Source organism: Lycium barbarum, chromosome 9 (assembly GCF_019175385.1).
Source record: "Lycium barbarum isolate Lr01 chromosome 9, ASM1917538v2, whole genome shotgun sequence".
NCBI lineage: Eukaryota > Viridiplantae > Streptophyta > Magnoliopsida > Solanales > Solanaceae > Lycium > Lycium barbarum.
Window position 1 is genome coordinate 3,944,110 of NC_083345.1, and position 16,369 is coordinate 3,960,478.

General features: G+C 37.5%; 1 protein-coding gene and 1 pseudogene across 2 annotated transcripts; both read left to right on the top strand.

Annotated features, from left to right (window-relative positions):
• Positions 1 to 831: 831 nt before the first annotated feature.
• LOC132610037 (pre-rRNA-processing protein ESF2-like) lies at positions 832 to 6,975 on the top strand. Of its 2 annotated transcripts, none has more exons than XM_060324291.1 (8): positions 832 to 1,003; positions 4,522 to 4,853; positions 5,002 to 5,065; positions 5,220 to 5,287; positions 5,716 to 5,805; positions 5,894 to 6,024; positions 6,463 to 6,615; positions 6,717 to 6,975. In XM_060324291.1, the coding sequence occupies exons 2-8, from the start codon at positions 4,607 to 4,609 to the stop codon at positions 6,732 to 6,734; spliced, it is 771 nt and encodes a 256-aa protein (XP_060180274.1). In that variant the 5' UTR covers positions 832 to 1,003; positions 4,522 to 4,606; the 3' UTR covers positions 6,735 to 6,975. The 2 variants fall into 2 exon arrangements, with proteins under 2 accessions (XP_060180274.1, XP_060180275.1); XM_060324292.1 differs by lacking the exon at positions 832 to 1,003 and adding an exon at positions 1,045 to 1,187.
• On the top strand, positions 6,741 to 15,458 carry LOC132610481 (pentatricopeptide repeat-containing protein At4g35850, mitochondrial-like; annotated as a pseudogene).
• Positions 15,459 to 16,369: the final 911 nt, after the last annotated feature.

The window sequence follows — 16,369 nt, forward strand, 5'->3', positions numbered from 1 at the left end:
ATCAGAACAAAGTAATAAATTTGATCAATTCTATGTTGTTGAGTAAAATTATGATTCACAATGTTGAATCTCAACTGAATATGAGTTGTTTAATTCATAGAAGATGATTTGTTGTTATTTTCAAATATTAACAAATCCAAACTTAATAAAGCATCAAATTGAGTTGAATTACGTTCAATTGAAATGCTATATATTATGTATTTACCTTTTCCGACGTTGTAGCAGCAAAATCAATAGAGATTTTTCCGGTGAAATGTTGGAACGATGGAACGATTGAAAGGTTTGTTGTTGGAATGATGGATATGTTTAATTGGATGTTTGGGGTTCGTTACAGACTTTCAGGTTTTTATATGTTATGAGTAGGGTTAGTAACATCTTTTTCTTATTATCTTTTAGCTCAGAAGGGCAAATATTAAAGACCACGCATTACAGGGGCAAATATTAAAGACCACGCATTACATGGGCAAAAATTAAAGACCAGCGCATTTGAAGGGCATCTGCGCCAATTGCCCCCCTTTTAGTAGGCGTCTGGCCATAAGAATTATTTTCTTTATGTCGGATTTTTTTTCACTTTTTTCATTTTTCAGCATTTGGCCATAAGAATTCCGAATACGACTTAAAGTTATATTCCAGAGTACCAAAAATTTCAAAAATTTATTTTTTAAATATTTTTTCACTTTTTTTAATTACATTTCATCAAAAAATGCAATTTAAAAAATTATGACCAAACACAACTCCGACTTCAAAATTATAAAAAGATTTTTTTTTTGGTATTATGACAAACAGGGCCTTACCTTTGTCATTTTCGCCAAAACACACAGCAAAAAACAAACGTAGCCCTAATCTCGTTGACGCTGCCAGCTCAATCCACGCGGTGCCAGCTCATTTCAGCTCTTCATTGGCTCAAAGTGAAGTGTTCAAATCGTGAGTGAAAGAAAGCATTCTCGACGCTCGTCGCCTCAGTCGCAATGCTTTTCTCTAGCCTTTTTGTTGTTCGTTAAAGGTAGAATACATTGTCTGCATTTTGCTTTATTCTGTATGCATATGTTAAAGTCGATTGCTATTTCCTTTCCCGAATTTGAAGTGTTGTTTTCCTGTTCAAACTTGAGTTGTTTATGACTTTTCCAGTGTTATTTTCCTGTTCAAAGTGGCAGTAGTTTAGTTCTGGGCTGTTAGATCATTTACAGGTTATGAGTATTACTCTAGTTCATTTCGTTTCTTAAATTTCAGATTTTTGTTACAATTTCTAGTCCTTAGTTTATGCGTATAAAACTTAGCTAAATAAATCGTCTCAAACCCCTACAAAATCAGGCATAAATTGTTGTGTTTAGAACATACTTTTCATGTTTCTCAAATATGTGATGATTCAGTATTTTGAACCAGAATGTGTTATTTTCTTGTTTGAAATGGAAAAAGTCATCCTCATTCCTTTTATTTATGCACTTTGCTTCGGTGCACTTGTTTAGAGTCGTGGGTATGAGTTAGTCGATTCGATTTCATAGCGTTATTTTGGTTCGTATGAATACAGTACGATTGAGCTCCCTTAAAATACGAGTGGAAAGCAGCAGTTCATTTCCCTTTGCTGTCTATTTTCCCCAATGTCTCAGCCCATATTACTATTTCCTATGAGCTTATGTGTTTAAATCTTTGCTCATGTGTTCACTTAATCAGTTGCTTTTAATATTAGTATCTCCTCAGAAGGGTTACTCTTGTTTTCTCTGAAAGTAAGCATGACTTTTATGGCTAAGTAGTAGCATTTCACATACTGTTAAATGAAGAACACACTGTTTTGTCTTTCTTTTGCTAAGAGTAAACATTCAATAGTTCTAAAACCTTGTCCATTAATGTTGAAGTAATTTGGTTGGGAGATGAATAATCTATTATCAAGTTTGGGTAAATGACAAACACTTAGTGATGATCACGGTCTTTGACTCTGTTTCTTCCCTAAATCTCAAAGTTGCTTACCAATATAAAGGTGCAAGTTTATTCCTGTTTGTTGAAATCTGCTGTAAGGTATGCTAGTGGGTTTCTCTTCTTTGATTGAAGTTTCATTTAAGAACAAGTTCTTGATAAATTTTTAAGCATACAAATATGTTGGCTCTGTTTGGCTCAAGTATATCTAAGCTAAAATTTATTTCAAGTTTGAGTGAGCATATGCCTTGTTTTCTCTGCAATTTCTGCTTTAAATAATAGCTTAAGTAAGTGATGCTAAGTTTGATCTATCAGTTAGCTTAGTTGTGATTGTGCCTTTACAAACTCAAAGTTGGAACCTGCTAGTCTAGAAAGACTTTAGTTTAATAACTACTCAATATGAATTAATCTTTCGGTCCATAACTCAGGTCCATGTTGTTTCCAGTTTTGTTCTCTGTTTCTTTTTTGCCAAAGTCTTTGAGGATTTAGTTTAATATTAAGTATGGGTTTGTGCAAAGGATTTGAGTTAAAGAAAAGGCTTCTGTTGTCCTGAGAATTAATTTTGCAGGTTCATTCCAGACATGATTAATTGCCCTTAGCACTTGATCTGAACTAGATTATCCATTTCACGTAGATTCAATAGTATGGCGTTTTAATCCACTGGTGCATCGTTAAGTTGCTAAATTTATGCTTTAGGGAGGCTTCTGTTTACTCGAAGCAATAATGCATGGCAAAGTTTATATAAACATGTTTTTGACTCATTGGCTAGCCTCTGATTGTATTTATTTAAGCCTTAATCCCTTTTTTACTTTCAGTAATGTTTTGTTTCTCCTTGAAATGTATGGCCAAAATATGAACGACATTGGGAGGGTGTTACCAGAAATTCTCTCTAAATCCAGTTTCCTTAGTTAAATTAAGTACTTTTCGGGTATTTTGAAATCCATCCGTTGCTTTAAAGATATGTGCGGACTCCTGATGGTATGTGTTAGAATTGAACATGAATTTCTTTTAAAATATGAAAAACACATAAACAATCCATCTAACTTGGCTTTGGTTTATAGAGAGTTCTTTATGTAATAGATGCTATGTATGTTGCTTTTTGGGTCACCAAGTTGAAGCAAAAGGGGGAAAACAAAAGGAAACACAATCACAGTACCTTAATTTGCAGAGAAGAAACAAAGACAACAATGGATTGTGCTTGCAGAAGACCAAATTTGAGATTGGAAATGGTCTAGACTCGGAGCTCACTTTCCTAATTTTGTTCTAGAAATTTCCGCAGCTATACCTTTTGCTTTTGTTTTTTCGTTTATTGTAGAAGACTTCTTTTGAATTATAAAATAAAATAAGTCAATGGGACCCTTCCATTTAATTTACCCTTCTTCATTTTTTTTTTTTTTTAAATTCTAGTCCACTTGTAAATTACTTGGCAGCCTCTGATTGGGCACTAATCCATGTAGGAGCGGTTGCACTTCATGCAAGTGACCTGCAATAATTTTGCGACTGTTTGTTCGAGTTTTGGCAAGTTTAAGTGCCTACTTGTGCACTAGCAAAGTTTGAGGTCATACTTGCCAGCTCAAGCCAAGTTAGATGGCCTGTTTATGTGTTTTGCCTATTATATAACATCACATGAAAGATGGTTCCACTGAAAACATGGCTATTATAGTGAACTGTTGTTATATAAGAATGTTGCTATAGAGAGGTCTGACTGTACTTCTTCTTCAGTTATTTGGATGAATTTGCATAGATAGTTTGAATACAGCTACTAAATCCTTCTAACTACCCAATTTTATGTTTTAATCATCTTTGATCTAAGTGTTTGATAGTTGATATCTCTAGAACTTAATGTTTTCCATCACGATGGTTATTTGGCTACTCCTTTTGTTATTGATTTATCTCTTTTTTTTCCAGCTTGTGTGTTTGTATAATGCTTAAATTTAAGATTAAAGTCCCATGATGACTCAATTTGTAGTTGAACTATATAAACCTTCTCGACACAGGACTGTTGTAAAATGCTTTTGAGGAATGACCGAAAGCACATGGTTGTCATTTTTTGATAGTAATTAGTAACCAAAGCGCTTACTGAGGGCATGACCCTAGATAGAAAGGTATGGGGGTCGAGGATTACGGTAGAAGCTAGTAAGTAGCCGAGTGTTGTCGTACTCTTATGTGTGAGTGGCCTATTTAGTATTCACGTAGTATCGTATTTCTCATTTCTTACTATACTGTTGCTTCACTTGCTTTGTTTATCTTGCCTTTGTTGTCATTATTTTTCTTTCAACTCTGCTTTGTTTTCTTCTTTTTAGCCGAGGGTCCATTGGAAACAACCTCTCTACCCTACAAAGGTAGGGGTAAGGTCTGCGTACATCTTACCCTCCCCATACCCCACTTGTGAGACTATACTGGGCATGTTGTTGTTGTTAATTAGTAACCAAATCAAAACAGCTTAGTATGAGTAACTTTACAATTATTATTGAGATTCTATACTGTATTTTGTTCTTCTGAGCTACTGAGTATTTGGGGAATCCAAATAGTGGTACGTGTTTTGTTTTCAATCTCTTTCAACTGTCCTAATTTATGTTTGCTAAAATACACTGGATATTAATCTTGTAGCTTTAGCGGACAAATTCCACTATAGCAGAAGATTTATCTGTTACACACAGCCGGTATTCTCCTTCAGCGGTATCATTTTCATTAGATGGGTGAGAAAGATTTGGAAATTGAGGAAACAAGTCCAACACGTGGAGAAGAACAGAGAGGAGATGAAGCTAAAACAGAAGTGCGAAAAGTTAAAAAGAAGAAAAAGTCCTTTAAAGAAGGTGCGAAAGTGGAAAAGCGTGGAGTTTGTCATGTAAGTAGAGTACCGCCTCGTATGGACCACGTGAAACTTCGTCAGGTTCTTACTCAGTTTGGAGAAATTCAGAGAATATATCTCGTACCTGAAGGTTTGTTGAGTTCCTTATTTATGATCTTATATCTTCACTACTTTTCATTTGATCAACATCTTCAGAAATACTGGTTAAATGTTTCAGTATGCAGCATGTTTTCCCTCTTCCTCAGCTTAGTTGTCTTTTTTAATTTTCTTGCATACAGCTGCTGCTGCTCAAATGAATCGGAAACGGGCAGGTGGGTTCCGAGGGCAAGCATTTTCAGAAGGGTATGTTTTACTTTGAGGTTTCTGTGAACTATTATCAGATTTATCTGTTACTTATCCTTCATTACAAATTTACAATGATGAATTCTGCATCTTGCATCTGCAAGATTATGACATTTGTTACCGAAAATAATTAAACTATCATCTATATCTGTAGCTGGATTGAATTTACGAAGAAGAGTGTTGCCAAGAGAGTCGCAAATACGTTAAATGGTCAACAGATGGGTAATGTATTTTCTTGGCAATACCTCTGTTTTCTTTCTTTTCCAGTTTAAGGAATTCTAGAAAGATATTCAGGCTATTTACATAGCTTTCCAGCTTTTTGCTTCTATTTGGTTTGTAGGGTACCACCATAGCATCTTGCAGTAAGTTTGACAAGTGTTTCTATTTTCTTTTTGGGTTGACTAGTTATTCTGCTTGTTACACATTTTTTAGGGAAAACACCAATAAATCAGGTACTAGCCAAAAATTTGGCTTCTATTACGGTAGCCTAACATGTTTTTGCTGCATTATACCATTTGTGTCATAACAATATAACATAATGACCATCATTGTTTGTATTCTTCAGATTCAGCTTTCAACTTTGCTTTTCTTGTATTTGCAGTGACCTTTGAGAGGTTATTGACTTTATTGTCAACTTTCTGGTTGTATAGGTGGAAGGAAAAGGTCATCATTCCATTATGACATTTGGAATGTCAAATACTTGTCTAAAATCAAATGGGATGATGTTACGGATGAAATTGGTACGCTGTTATTTTCAATTTATTGGGTGATGTTACATTCTTCAGTCTTGATTCACAGCTTAATTGATGCCTTACAAACATTTTGCAGCACAAAGGCACGCAGTTCGTGAGCAGAAACTAGCTTTGGAGCTTTCTGCTGCTAAGAGGGAGCGTGATTTCTACCTTGCACAAGTTGATAAATCTCATGCTTTAAGTTCTATTGAAGAACGAATGAAGAAGGTCAGTGATCCATTTTTAATAGATTCTTTAACGTGGAAGTAGTTAAGCAGCAGTTTTTCTGCTCCCTCGATTGAGTTTCTTATTTATCATCTCTTTTTTGAGTTTTCGTTCTTTAAATTTTAGTTATAACATGCGTCAGCTTTATTTTTTCATCGATAACTTTTGATGTATATTGCTAATATATCAATTGACGTTTGAAAAAGTCTCTTGTAGCAAGACGAAAAAAATTAAAGATGTTTCTTTTGTGCAAAATAAAGGGGTAAATTGAGATGCCCTCTTTTCTTACCCCGAATTATTATTACCTGGTGTAATGTATTATAGCCTTATGTTCAGTTTTAGTTTAGGTATTCGATCACTCAGTTTCATCTTACCTTATGCAATATATTTTTCAGAACTGTGTAATATAATCCTATACATTTTAAATGTCCATCTTTTCAGAAGCAAAAGGTGCAACAGGAATCTGGGGTAACTTCTGATTTCCCAAGTGAACAGTTTGCACAAAAGGTGATACGGCAATTTTCCCAGAAAAAACCTGTGGTAGATGAAGCTGGAAAAATCAAGCCTAAGCTGTCTAAGGACGTTTTAGCCGGAGTAAGTTCCCTGTCCGCACATTCACCCCCATTTCTTCTAAAAAGAGCGGGGAAAAAAGACTTGCTAATGTTCTGATGGAGGCTGCTCTTCATTTTTTACAGGTATTTGGTGGTCAATGATAAGGGTGTAGGAGAGTGCAAAACATTTCAGAAAGTGTGCTTACTAATTTCTTTTTTTCCAACTACAATTTAAATTTTGTCGCCTACATCTTGGCTATTATTGAATGTTGGAATTATAAGTGAACCTCCAGCAAAATTTTATCTTTATTAGCAGTCGATTGTAGATGTATTAATTATGGTGGTTGTCTAAAATATATAAATCAACTTATCTGAATTTAAATGAATTACTATATATCTCATGGATCACTGTGTATGAATCATAGTAGCTAACAACTTAAAACTGCTAGTAACTATACGATTGTGCCATCTCCGAGGAATGATGCTATGACCCAAACATAACCTGTCCAAGCCGTTCCGATATTCAAAAATCAGCCCAGAGTTTCTTTTGAGATGCCCAAAATTTCCTTCCAAGACTATTGCCGAAAGTTGAGCAAGTACTACTATTCCATCTCTCTATCTTAATACTCCTTTTTCATCACCATTTCATTTGATGTATTGTTGTATCTTTCTCAAATTCGTTTTTCGGGACCCAAAAATCTACTGGTTCGAACTATTGGGCGTCGATACTTCGCGGCCACACCGGAAGAATACGCTAAGAGAAACTATGCCCTTAATGAGGCTGAATACAGCATTGTTATTACCTCTCTGACTGCTCAGCGAAGGTGGCTTTTTGTATGAATTACTCCAGCGTAGTTGATTGATTGGAATTATGGTTATATTACTTGTTAGAGGACTCAGTTAATCATATGATATGAATTTAGGCATTACTTGTTGAAGGATGTTTATGATGACATGATGCTAGATGGAGTAAAGCCAGAGAGAGATACATTTCATTCACTTCTTATTGGGACCATGAAAGGTGCTCGCTTGCAAGACGCTTTCTTTTTCCGTGACGAAATGAAAGCTATGGGTTTGGTCCCTGATGTATGTCTCCTTCCTATGCTTGCTACCATATCTTAGTAGCTGTTTGGCCATGCATTCCAAATATTTTCTATTTTATTTGGAACAATGTTATGTACTTAAACACAACTTCTAAAGTGAAAAGTGAGTTGGAAAACAGGTTAAAAGCTGTTTTCCAAATTTGAAATACAACTTCCAAGTTGGCTTGGAATTTATATGGCCAAACGGGTCCTTAATCTTTTTTCATCCCCCGTATTTGGTAGGCCCTAGTCACCTCTGTTGTATTACTCACTTTTCATATTTGCCACAATGTGTAAGTTATACCCAGCCCTAAATTATAATAACAAGAAGGATTGTTGTTTCTCTGCCAATATCACAGGTTGCTTTGTACAATTTCTTGATATCTACCTGTGGAAAATGCAAAAATTCTGAACAATCAGTACGGGTATGTATCCTTACTCTGTCTTGCAGTGTCGTTCTGCTTCATTTTTCTGAAATTATGAACAGTATTATGATCCATTGAAGTAATTAGTGTTGTTTTCCTTCCTCGTAAGTATTTTTTGGAAGAAATGAAGAGATTTGAAGTCAAGCCTACTGGACAAACCTATATTTGTCTCCGCAGCTGCTGGTCGGGTAGACAGAGTGTAAGAAAGTTGCTCAATGGTTGCAACTCTATATATTGCTAATACCCAATTGATCATGCGTACTGTCACGGGCCGACTCCTCCTAAGCGGCAGCGGCACACAAATAGCCCGTGCGGCGCTCGTAGTCCCACCTGACTACAAGCCAGCCTTTCCTTATCCCAGGTTTTCTTGGCACGACCCTATGCCTATGGTGAAGCTTGCCTCAGAGGCTTAGCTTCCCTTGTGCCGCCCGTTTGATGTCAAGGCTTCAGCCTTGTCTTGCTATCATACTCTTGTGGCACATTTCATGTGCGGGGTCTCGTCTATGCGCACCCCTTGGGTTGGCTATGGACATGCATGTCCCTCGCCTGGCACTGAGCGTCGCTCCTGCGCGCACAGTCCTATCCTCAAGCTTGACACTTGCCTTGTGTCGTGCCCGAGTAGGGCAACTTCCAATCCTTGGCCTTTGTCAGGTGCGGTCCTCTTTCATATGCCTATGGTTGTCCCAGGGCATTGTCAAACATAGCCCTCGCAACTTACTTCCATCCCTCGTGGTGCAGCGTCACCCCACGACTGCACGTCTAGGCCAACGGACCCTTGCTTGCAAGGCTGAACCCAAGCCAAGCTCACAAGTCAATACACGAGGCTCTTGAGTGGTGCCTCGAGTATTCAATCGGCACAGAGGTCTTTAACATCCATAAAGATAGCCCGCGGGGCATAATCAGTTCCTACGTCAAGCCTCCGGCACATGTTGTGCCCCCAACGCGGCCCGCAGGCACGACGTCGTCCATAGAGTCCCCTAACTCGTATGGATACCTAGGACACTCCTATGAGATGCCTAGGTAGGCCCTTGAGGTCCTCCCTCAAGGTTGCTCACTTAGTGCGACTGGCCGACAGCACGCACGGGGGAGGCTGGCTGAGCTGTAGACACCTCTGCCCCCCTTATATATGCTTTAAAAAGAAAAACCCAAGTTTTAGCACTGGACATCATTTTGCCAGAGAACCACAATGGGCCTTTCTCACTCTTCCGAACTCCAAATGAGGCGCCGTCTGTTCCTAACTCTTTCTCTTGACTTCCTTCACTCCTCCATGAAGTTTCGTCTCATCCCCATACTCGTGGTACGAGATATAGCCTTCGAGAGCTTTATCACTGACACTGCTCCTTGGCTAAGTCAAACCCTTAGGTGAACGATCTTCAAATGACGCCAAACTTGGTAAGCACATTCCATAACATCCTAGGAAGGGTCCTCTCACCCGAAATCCCAAGATTCCATCCATAGCTCGGAAACGCACGGGACTGACACTCAGCCTCGCGCGTGGCCTCGTCCGCCGACGGCCCATGGGCTCATCCCAGATCCTTGCTAAACTTCCTTGGCACTCTTATAATATGCCATAGAGCATCTCTAGATGCTTATTGACTCTCGCCCGTCGGAGCCCCTCTTCAATGCACGTCGCCCATGCACGGCTGACACTGCCTGCGCGGCCGACCCTGCCTGCGCGGCCGACCCTTCCTGCGCGCGCGGCTGACACTGCCTGCGCGCGGCTGACACTCATCTGCGCACGTCTCCTGCACGACTGACACTCGCTTGGCCCTCCTGGGGCGCGCAGGGGTTATGGGCGCCAAGGCACAACAAAGGCAGCCCGTAACAGTACATGTGAAGGAATATGCAGATGTCTGCTTAGTTAGTTGCACAATTAGATCCTCCATGCAGTGGATAGTCTGGAATGCAGCAATTTCATTTGGGATTACCCAGGCATAACACCATGATAGGTTATCATTCATTTGACTGAAGAACATCTGCTTATTCAGTGAAATGATATTTGATTAATATGCTCCGGGAAGCTACTGGATATAGAGCCTTAAAGTTCCCTGAAGCGACAAAACTTCTCTGCAGTCCTTGTTAATGCTTCAGTGTCATATTTCATCCAATCTTTGTTTACTCTGGCATCTGATTGGCTGCTCTTCCAACACTACAGCTATGCAATTGTTCGTGACATGACTGCTGCTGGTCTTGGTCTGAATAAATTCTGCTATGCTGGACTTATAGCTGCTCACAAGAATAAGGAACCTGTCACGGATGATGTAGCTGCCACGATGAGGCACAAGTGCATTCATGTGCTTTTACAAGTTTTCCATTTTTATAGTATTTTAACTTATTTGAATTTGTTATTTCTTGGAGTAGATTATTGAGCTAGTTGAGCAGTCCAAGGGTTGCTCAGCAGTTGAAGCACCTAGTGACATTCCTGTAAGATCCATGATGGGCCTTTCTGAGGAAGAACTTTACAATATCCCAACTGCTGATTATGTTTTTCGGCGTGGTGGATTTTTAAATAGGGAATTCACGGTTTATCATGTTGTGTTTCATGCCTGTGCCGACCTAAAAAGTGTGGAGGTACCATACTTGACATCCACTAACAAGATCATTAGATGTCATTCTGTTTTGCTTTAATAGATATGGCCCAAATCCTTCTGTTATTTTTTTCCTGTAAATTCACCTGCCATACACTTGGCATTCATTTAATTTAGACGTTCCAATTCAACATGTTATGTGCAGTAGCCTCCCCCTCCACGCCTCCGATTCAATAAGTATCTTAAATAATTGTATTCTATTTTGAGAACAGATAACATAGACCTAACGTTGTCTAATTATTTGAATGTGTAGTAAATTTAATACATCAAGCATAGCACTTTTGGAATTTGTCTGGTCTAATCTTTATATTTGAACACCTTTTGCGGAGATGCACGAGGGCAAAAAAAATGAAATAAGCCCTGAAGATTGAATTCAATCTTCTGAAGAAAAGCTACCTTAGTGTTGTGCCACAATGGAAAACTTTCTTGATAGAAAAACCCTTAGTATAATGTCATGCACGTTTAAGTTTTAATGACACCAGTGGATCTTAAATCTGTAAAATAAGCAATGTCAGTCTTGTTAGGGATCAGATCAAGGTTGAGCGTACTATTGTCTCTACTGCAGTAAAGTCACTGAAGATTTTGGTGACATCAATTTTTCCAAAGACTTTCTTTGACAAGCAAACAGACATTTTATTGAAACAAAAAAAAATGACAAAGGTTGTGTTGTGAGTTACATCAGGATCCTTACGAAAGTGACAATTTCCCTTTCTATGTCTTGGGAGGATGCTTAGTCATGTACTGTTTCTGTACCATCTTGGTACTTTAATAGGAAAAAAAGCCTTTACCGTATCAAAAAATAGAACATGCCCAACCTTAATAATTTGGCAATTCTCAGTTTGATCTTATGTTTCTTCTTCATGGCAGTCGATTGATGCACTTCTTGAGATGCTTAGCAAGGATGGTAAAACTCCTGATGTGTTTATTTTGATGCAAACCATGAGGTATTGTATTAGATCCTCCTTTCAACTTTTTAACTCTATAAGTTGGTTAAAAGGGTTAAGAGTCTTGTAAAGCTCAAAATCCGTATAGAGGAGAGATTAGAACTTTAGAAAGTATTTAAGCAACTTGAAATCACATCATTAAATTTTTAAGTCATACATAATGTAATTGCGCCATGAGGTTGTCAGAGTTGGTTGACAGAGATGTTGTGTTCAGTCTAAAAGTTTCTTGACATTGGATGAGACGGGTGGTCCTAGTCTTATCAGGCTCTGTGGTGATAACTCTAAAGGTTTTTTAGTTTCCTTCAAGGTAGGTATAAGCTTCATATGTTAGACTTCTACAAAAGCACATTTTATTTCTACAAAAAGAGCAAATTCTGCAAATCCTTTGTAATGAAATGGCTCTCCGGAAATGCCCTTGGACAGTGAGCTTTTGATCTAAGACCTTCAAGCAAATCGAGATGAAACGACCAACTTTTAATCTGTAATATTTCCTTTTCCTCTTTCAATATCTCTAGTAAAGTGTAAACACCTATACTAAGAGATAATGATGTAGAAAGCAGCTCTTGATAAAAGGAAAACAGGTGTTTGGAAACACGTGTTGGTATATAGTATTTTTCAGGAACGTTATCCATAATTTGTTTTTACTTCCTGGTCAAGCACCAAGTAAACACTGTTGGCTCAAGGAAGTGGGGAGGACAAGGGGAAGGGAGTGGTGGCTTAATTGATTTACTTTAAGTTGACATCCCTCCTCTCCTGGTGTTAGTCCTCCATTCCACTCTCTCTAAGAATGAGTGAAAAAAGCTCATGTAGCCTCCAGTTTTAGATCCAAGCAACTGAGTGAAATATATTTATCCCTCGCCATTGCTTTTTTTAATGAAGTAAAACCATATCATTAAAGAGCATCCGGATGATGCTAATAGCAAAAGATACCCCCCGCCATTACTTTTCTTCGTACAACTTCTCTTTTTAGCATAAGTTCTTAAATAATCGTCCTATCAACTTTTGGTAGTATTTGATCAAACAAAAATTTCCTCCCTTAGTTCCTTCTAGTGTGGCCTTTTATTTTCATGCTTTTTTATTATATTCTATTCATTGACTACACTTGGTCTGACTGTCTGAGTATATAGTCTTCCCAATTGTTAATGAATACGTCTACTTTTCATCTTGCTTAAATATTTTATTTAGAGGTTGCTTTGGATTCATGATCTTCTTTCGAATTCCTATAAAGAGGGTTGGGCCACATGTATGAGCCTGTTAACTAAGTAATAAGTGTTAGTCTACTTGGAAGAATTGAACCGATTGGCCTGGCTTCAAGGCAGTCTATAATCTCATGCCAAGTTATATTTAGTTAATTTTGCATTGTGCTTCATGTGTGAATCTATTCATTCTTTTTACTGGAATAACTTTATCCAGATCGCAGTGTGCTGTCTTCGCTGCCCAGTGTAGCTTGCTTTATGTCATATAAATATGTAATCTGTGTTTTACTCCTAGAACATAGCATTAAGCTACTGTCAAATCTGCAACTCTATCATGACTTAAGTTATTTTTGAAATCTCCAGTTGAGTGCGAACCAGTAAACTATGTTCACTAGATGTTCCTTTAATAATTGGTTAAGATACATTCTAACAAGCATTTACTAATCCGTTATGTATCCCATGTATTCAGGGAATCTGGATGCATAATCCAAGAAACACACGTTACTGAAAACTTACCAAAATCAACGGTATTTCAAGTTTTACATAATTTTTCATAGTCTATATTTCATTTCTTTGATTCGCCTCCATGTGTTTGATTCTGTGTTTGTGCAGGTGTTATCTTCAGTCTGGAGACCTACAACGTGGCCAGAAAATTTTTGAGGACTACATGAGTTCGGGAAAACCAACTATGGTTGAATTATATGTGGTAAGTTCCAAAATACATTTAAGGCTGCAATATAGTCTTGCCCAGAAAGTCGGCGTTCTATCACAACATAACACCCCCATATAAAGGACTTTGTACTCTAGTATATCTTCCTGCAGCTGTCATCTTAGCTCATGCATGGTCTTTTTTTCCCAGATAAAGAACTCATGCATGGTCTCCTTAAGTGGATTTTCTGCCATGATGCAAGAGAGCCAATTTAAAGGAGCTTATTAAAGTAATTAAAGTAGTTGAGCAGGAAACTTCTCCAAGCTGGTTCTCATTTCTCAACTTTTATTTGGCTGTAGACACTTGTTGAGGGAGCAATGGTCGGTTACACTCCTGAAGGGATGCAACTTGCTGAAGACACACTGGTATGGTGTGTTTGACTGTGTTATAGCAATTTCTCATTATGTCAGTGGATTTCACTTGATATATTTTCTTACTTGTGCAGGTAAATATGAACTCCAGGAACATCTTCCTGAGTCCCAAAATGGGAAGTGATCTCCTTCTTGTTGCTGCGGGTGAAAAGGTGGGAAAGCAGAAAAAGGAGAAGTTTTAGCCCTTAGCTTTCTCTTACATTTCTCTTTTCTCATCACATAACGATGAGTGATTTAATGTGTACTTATTGTCTGCAGACCGGTGGATATACTACTGCCAATCTGATATGGGACATGATGCAAGCTCGTAAAATTACACCAACATTTCCTGCTGTTCAAGCATATCATGATGGCTTGAAGGTGAGTTTTCTTTACTTGCTGACAGATCCATTGGTTCTTCCATAACGCTAGGGAAGGGCACTATTAGATAATGCCAAGGTTTAAAGATTGCAAGCAGCTCTTAGATACTATAGACAAAGTTTTGGCTGCTCGTGCAATTGACAACCAAACTTCCAATATGGATTCATCCCCAAGTATATTCATGTCTTATGTTTGTCTGAATGAGCAGTAAACTGCATGTACTTGCATTCTTGCAATTTGATTTTGTCGAAAGGTTGATATCGAATGGTGCAAAACTTGTAGCTCTGGTCCACCATTTGTGGTTACTCAGGAATAATGATAGTAACCAGAGAATAGAGAACACAAGAACTAGAATAAGAAACTGCGATTTATTGGTAATAGATCGTGCAAGAATCTTACACACAATTACACCAATAAAGATGTCCGTATGGAGAGGACAAGACTCCAGAATATAGTAGTTTTAAATCTGATATTGCATACACAAATAACTAATCCTAATTACAAATTTATAGAAAACATAATAGGATTAGATAAACTAGGAATAATAACTGCTAAACCAACTGCTGGAGAACTGTAGAAGTTGTGTTTGTCCAAAACACTTAAACTCTTTATCCTTTTGTCGATATTTTCTCCTAGGTAAGTCTTGAGAGGTGGGTCTGTACCAAATAACTTCTCCAGCCAAGGTTGATGGATGTATGTTTTGATAATTGTTTTGGTAAATATGTTTTGATAATTGTTTTGGTAAATCTTTGTGCATCTCAGGTTCGGGAGATACCAGCTGATGATCCAAGACTGCAACTAGTTTCTCGAACGTACAATAATCTGAGACAGGTTTGGCGGGGGAGCTGGTATGGGAACAGAAGATTGAGGCCATGCACCAACTACACTGCCCTGAACCATTGGGTTCTTTTGTACCTTAAAATGTCTGCTTTTTCCTGTTATTCCATAATTTGGCCTATTTGCTCATGTACCCGAGTCGAGCAGATACATAGATTAATTGACATTGTTAGGGGGGTTATGGATTTACTAGCAACCAGCAAGTTACACTTTTTCTTGACTACCTAATGCTTAGAAGATGTATAAACACCAAGTCTTTCACTAGTATTTTATATGAATTTCTTATTTTTTAATTTTAGATAAAGACAAACTCTATGCATTTAGATGTTGAGAAAACAAAGTGCTAATTATTTAATATTCAGATTTTAACACAACTTTTTAATATTCAGTTATGTATTCAGATTCAGATGTTTTAATTTTCGGAAAAACAAATGAGGCCTAAGTTGCATTCCACGCAATTGCTTAAAATATGCGTAGTATTTAATTTTTTTATTATTAACATAAGTGGGACTTCTAATAATATAATTCTTTCACGTTTATTAACTAAGATGTTTGTTAATTATACTCTAGCGCTACAAAAAAATAGCTACTTGTATTAGCCGCAAGTTATTTTCCGTAATGAACAGATTAGCTATGAATAACACTCTTATGTCTATTCGAAGAAAATATTTAGCCGAAATGACCCCTTTATACATCATTATACATTTTTATACATGTTTATACATTGTCAACAATAAGTGTATAATATTATATATTGCGTGTATGAACACTGCTGCAACAAAAAAAAAAAATTGGCTTTGCAGATGTAAATAAAAAATGTGACTACGTGGATGTAATATTTTATGGTGAATTGTATATTATTGAAATTTTGTTGCAAAAAAAGCAATAAAAGTAGTATCTAATGTAGCGCCGAAAAATAAAATTTGCTGCTAAAGTTGCACTAACTTTAGACGCTTTCATTTTACATTTTCATTTAACAGTGACAAAATTTTATTAGATATTAGCTTGTATAAAACAAAAATTAAAAAGAATAACGTGTTCCGCCGCTACTTTTCTGCTTTTTAAAATGATTTAAATGTTTCTTTTAGGGCACAAATCAGATAATCAGTCTCTCGTCAAAGGGGATTCATCATCCCTCAAAAGAGTACATCTGAGGCGGGATCTCATCCAGCTCCTTTGACTAGCTTTTCTTACGCAGCTATAAATCAAGTGGAAATCCTCTATTTTCACGAATCCAGTTCTCGATAGTAAATGAAAAGAGTGGCCGGGCTCAAAGAGGAATCGC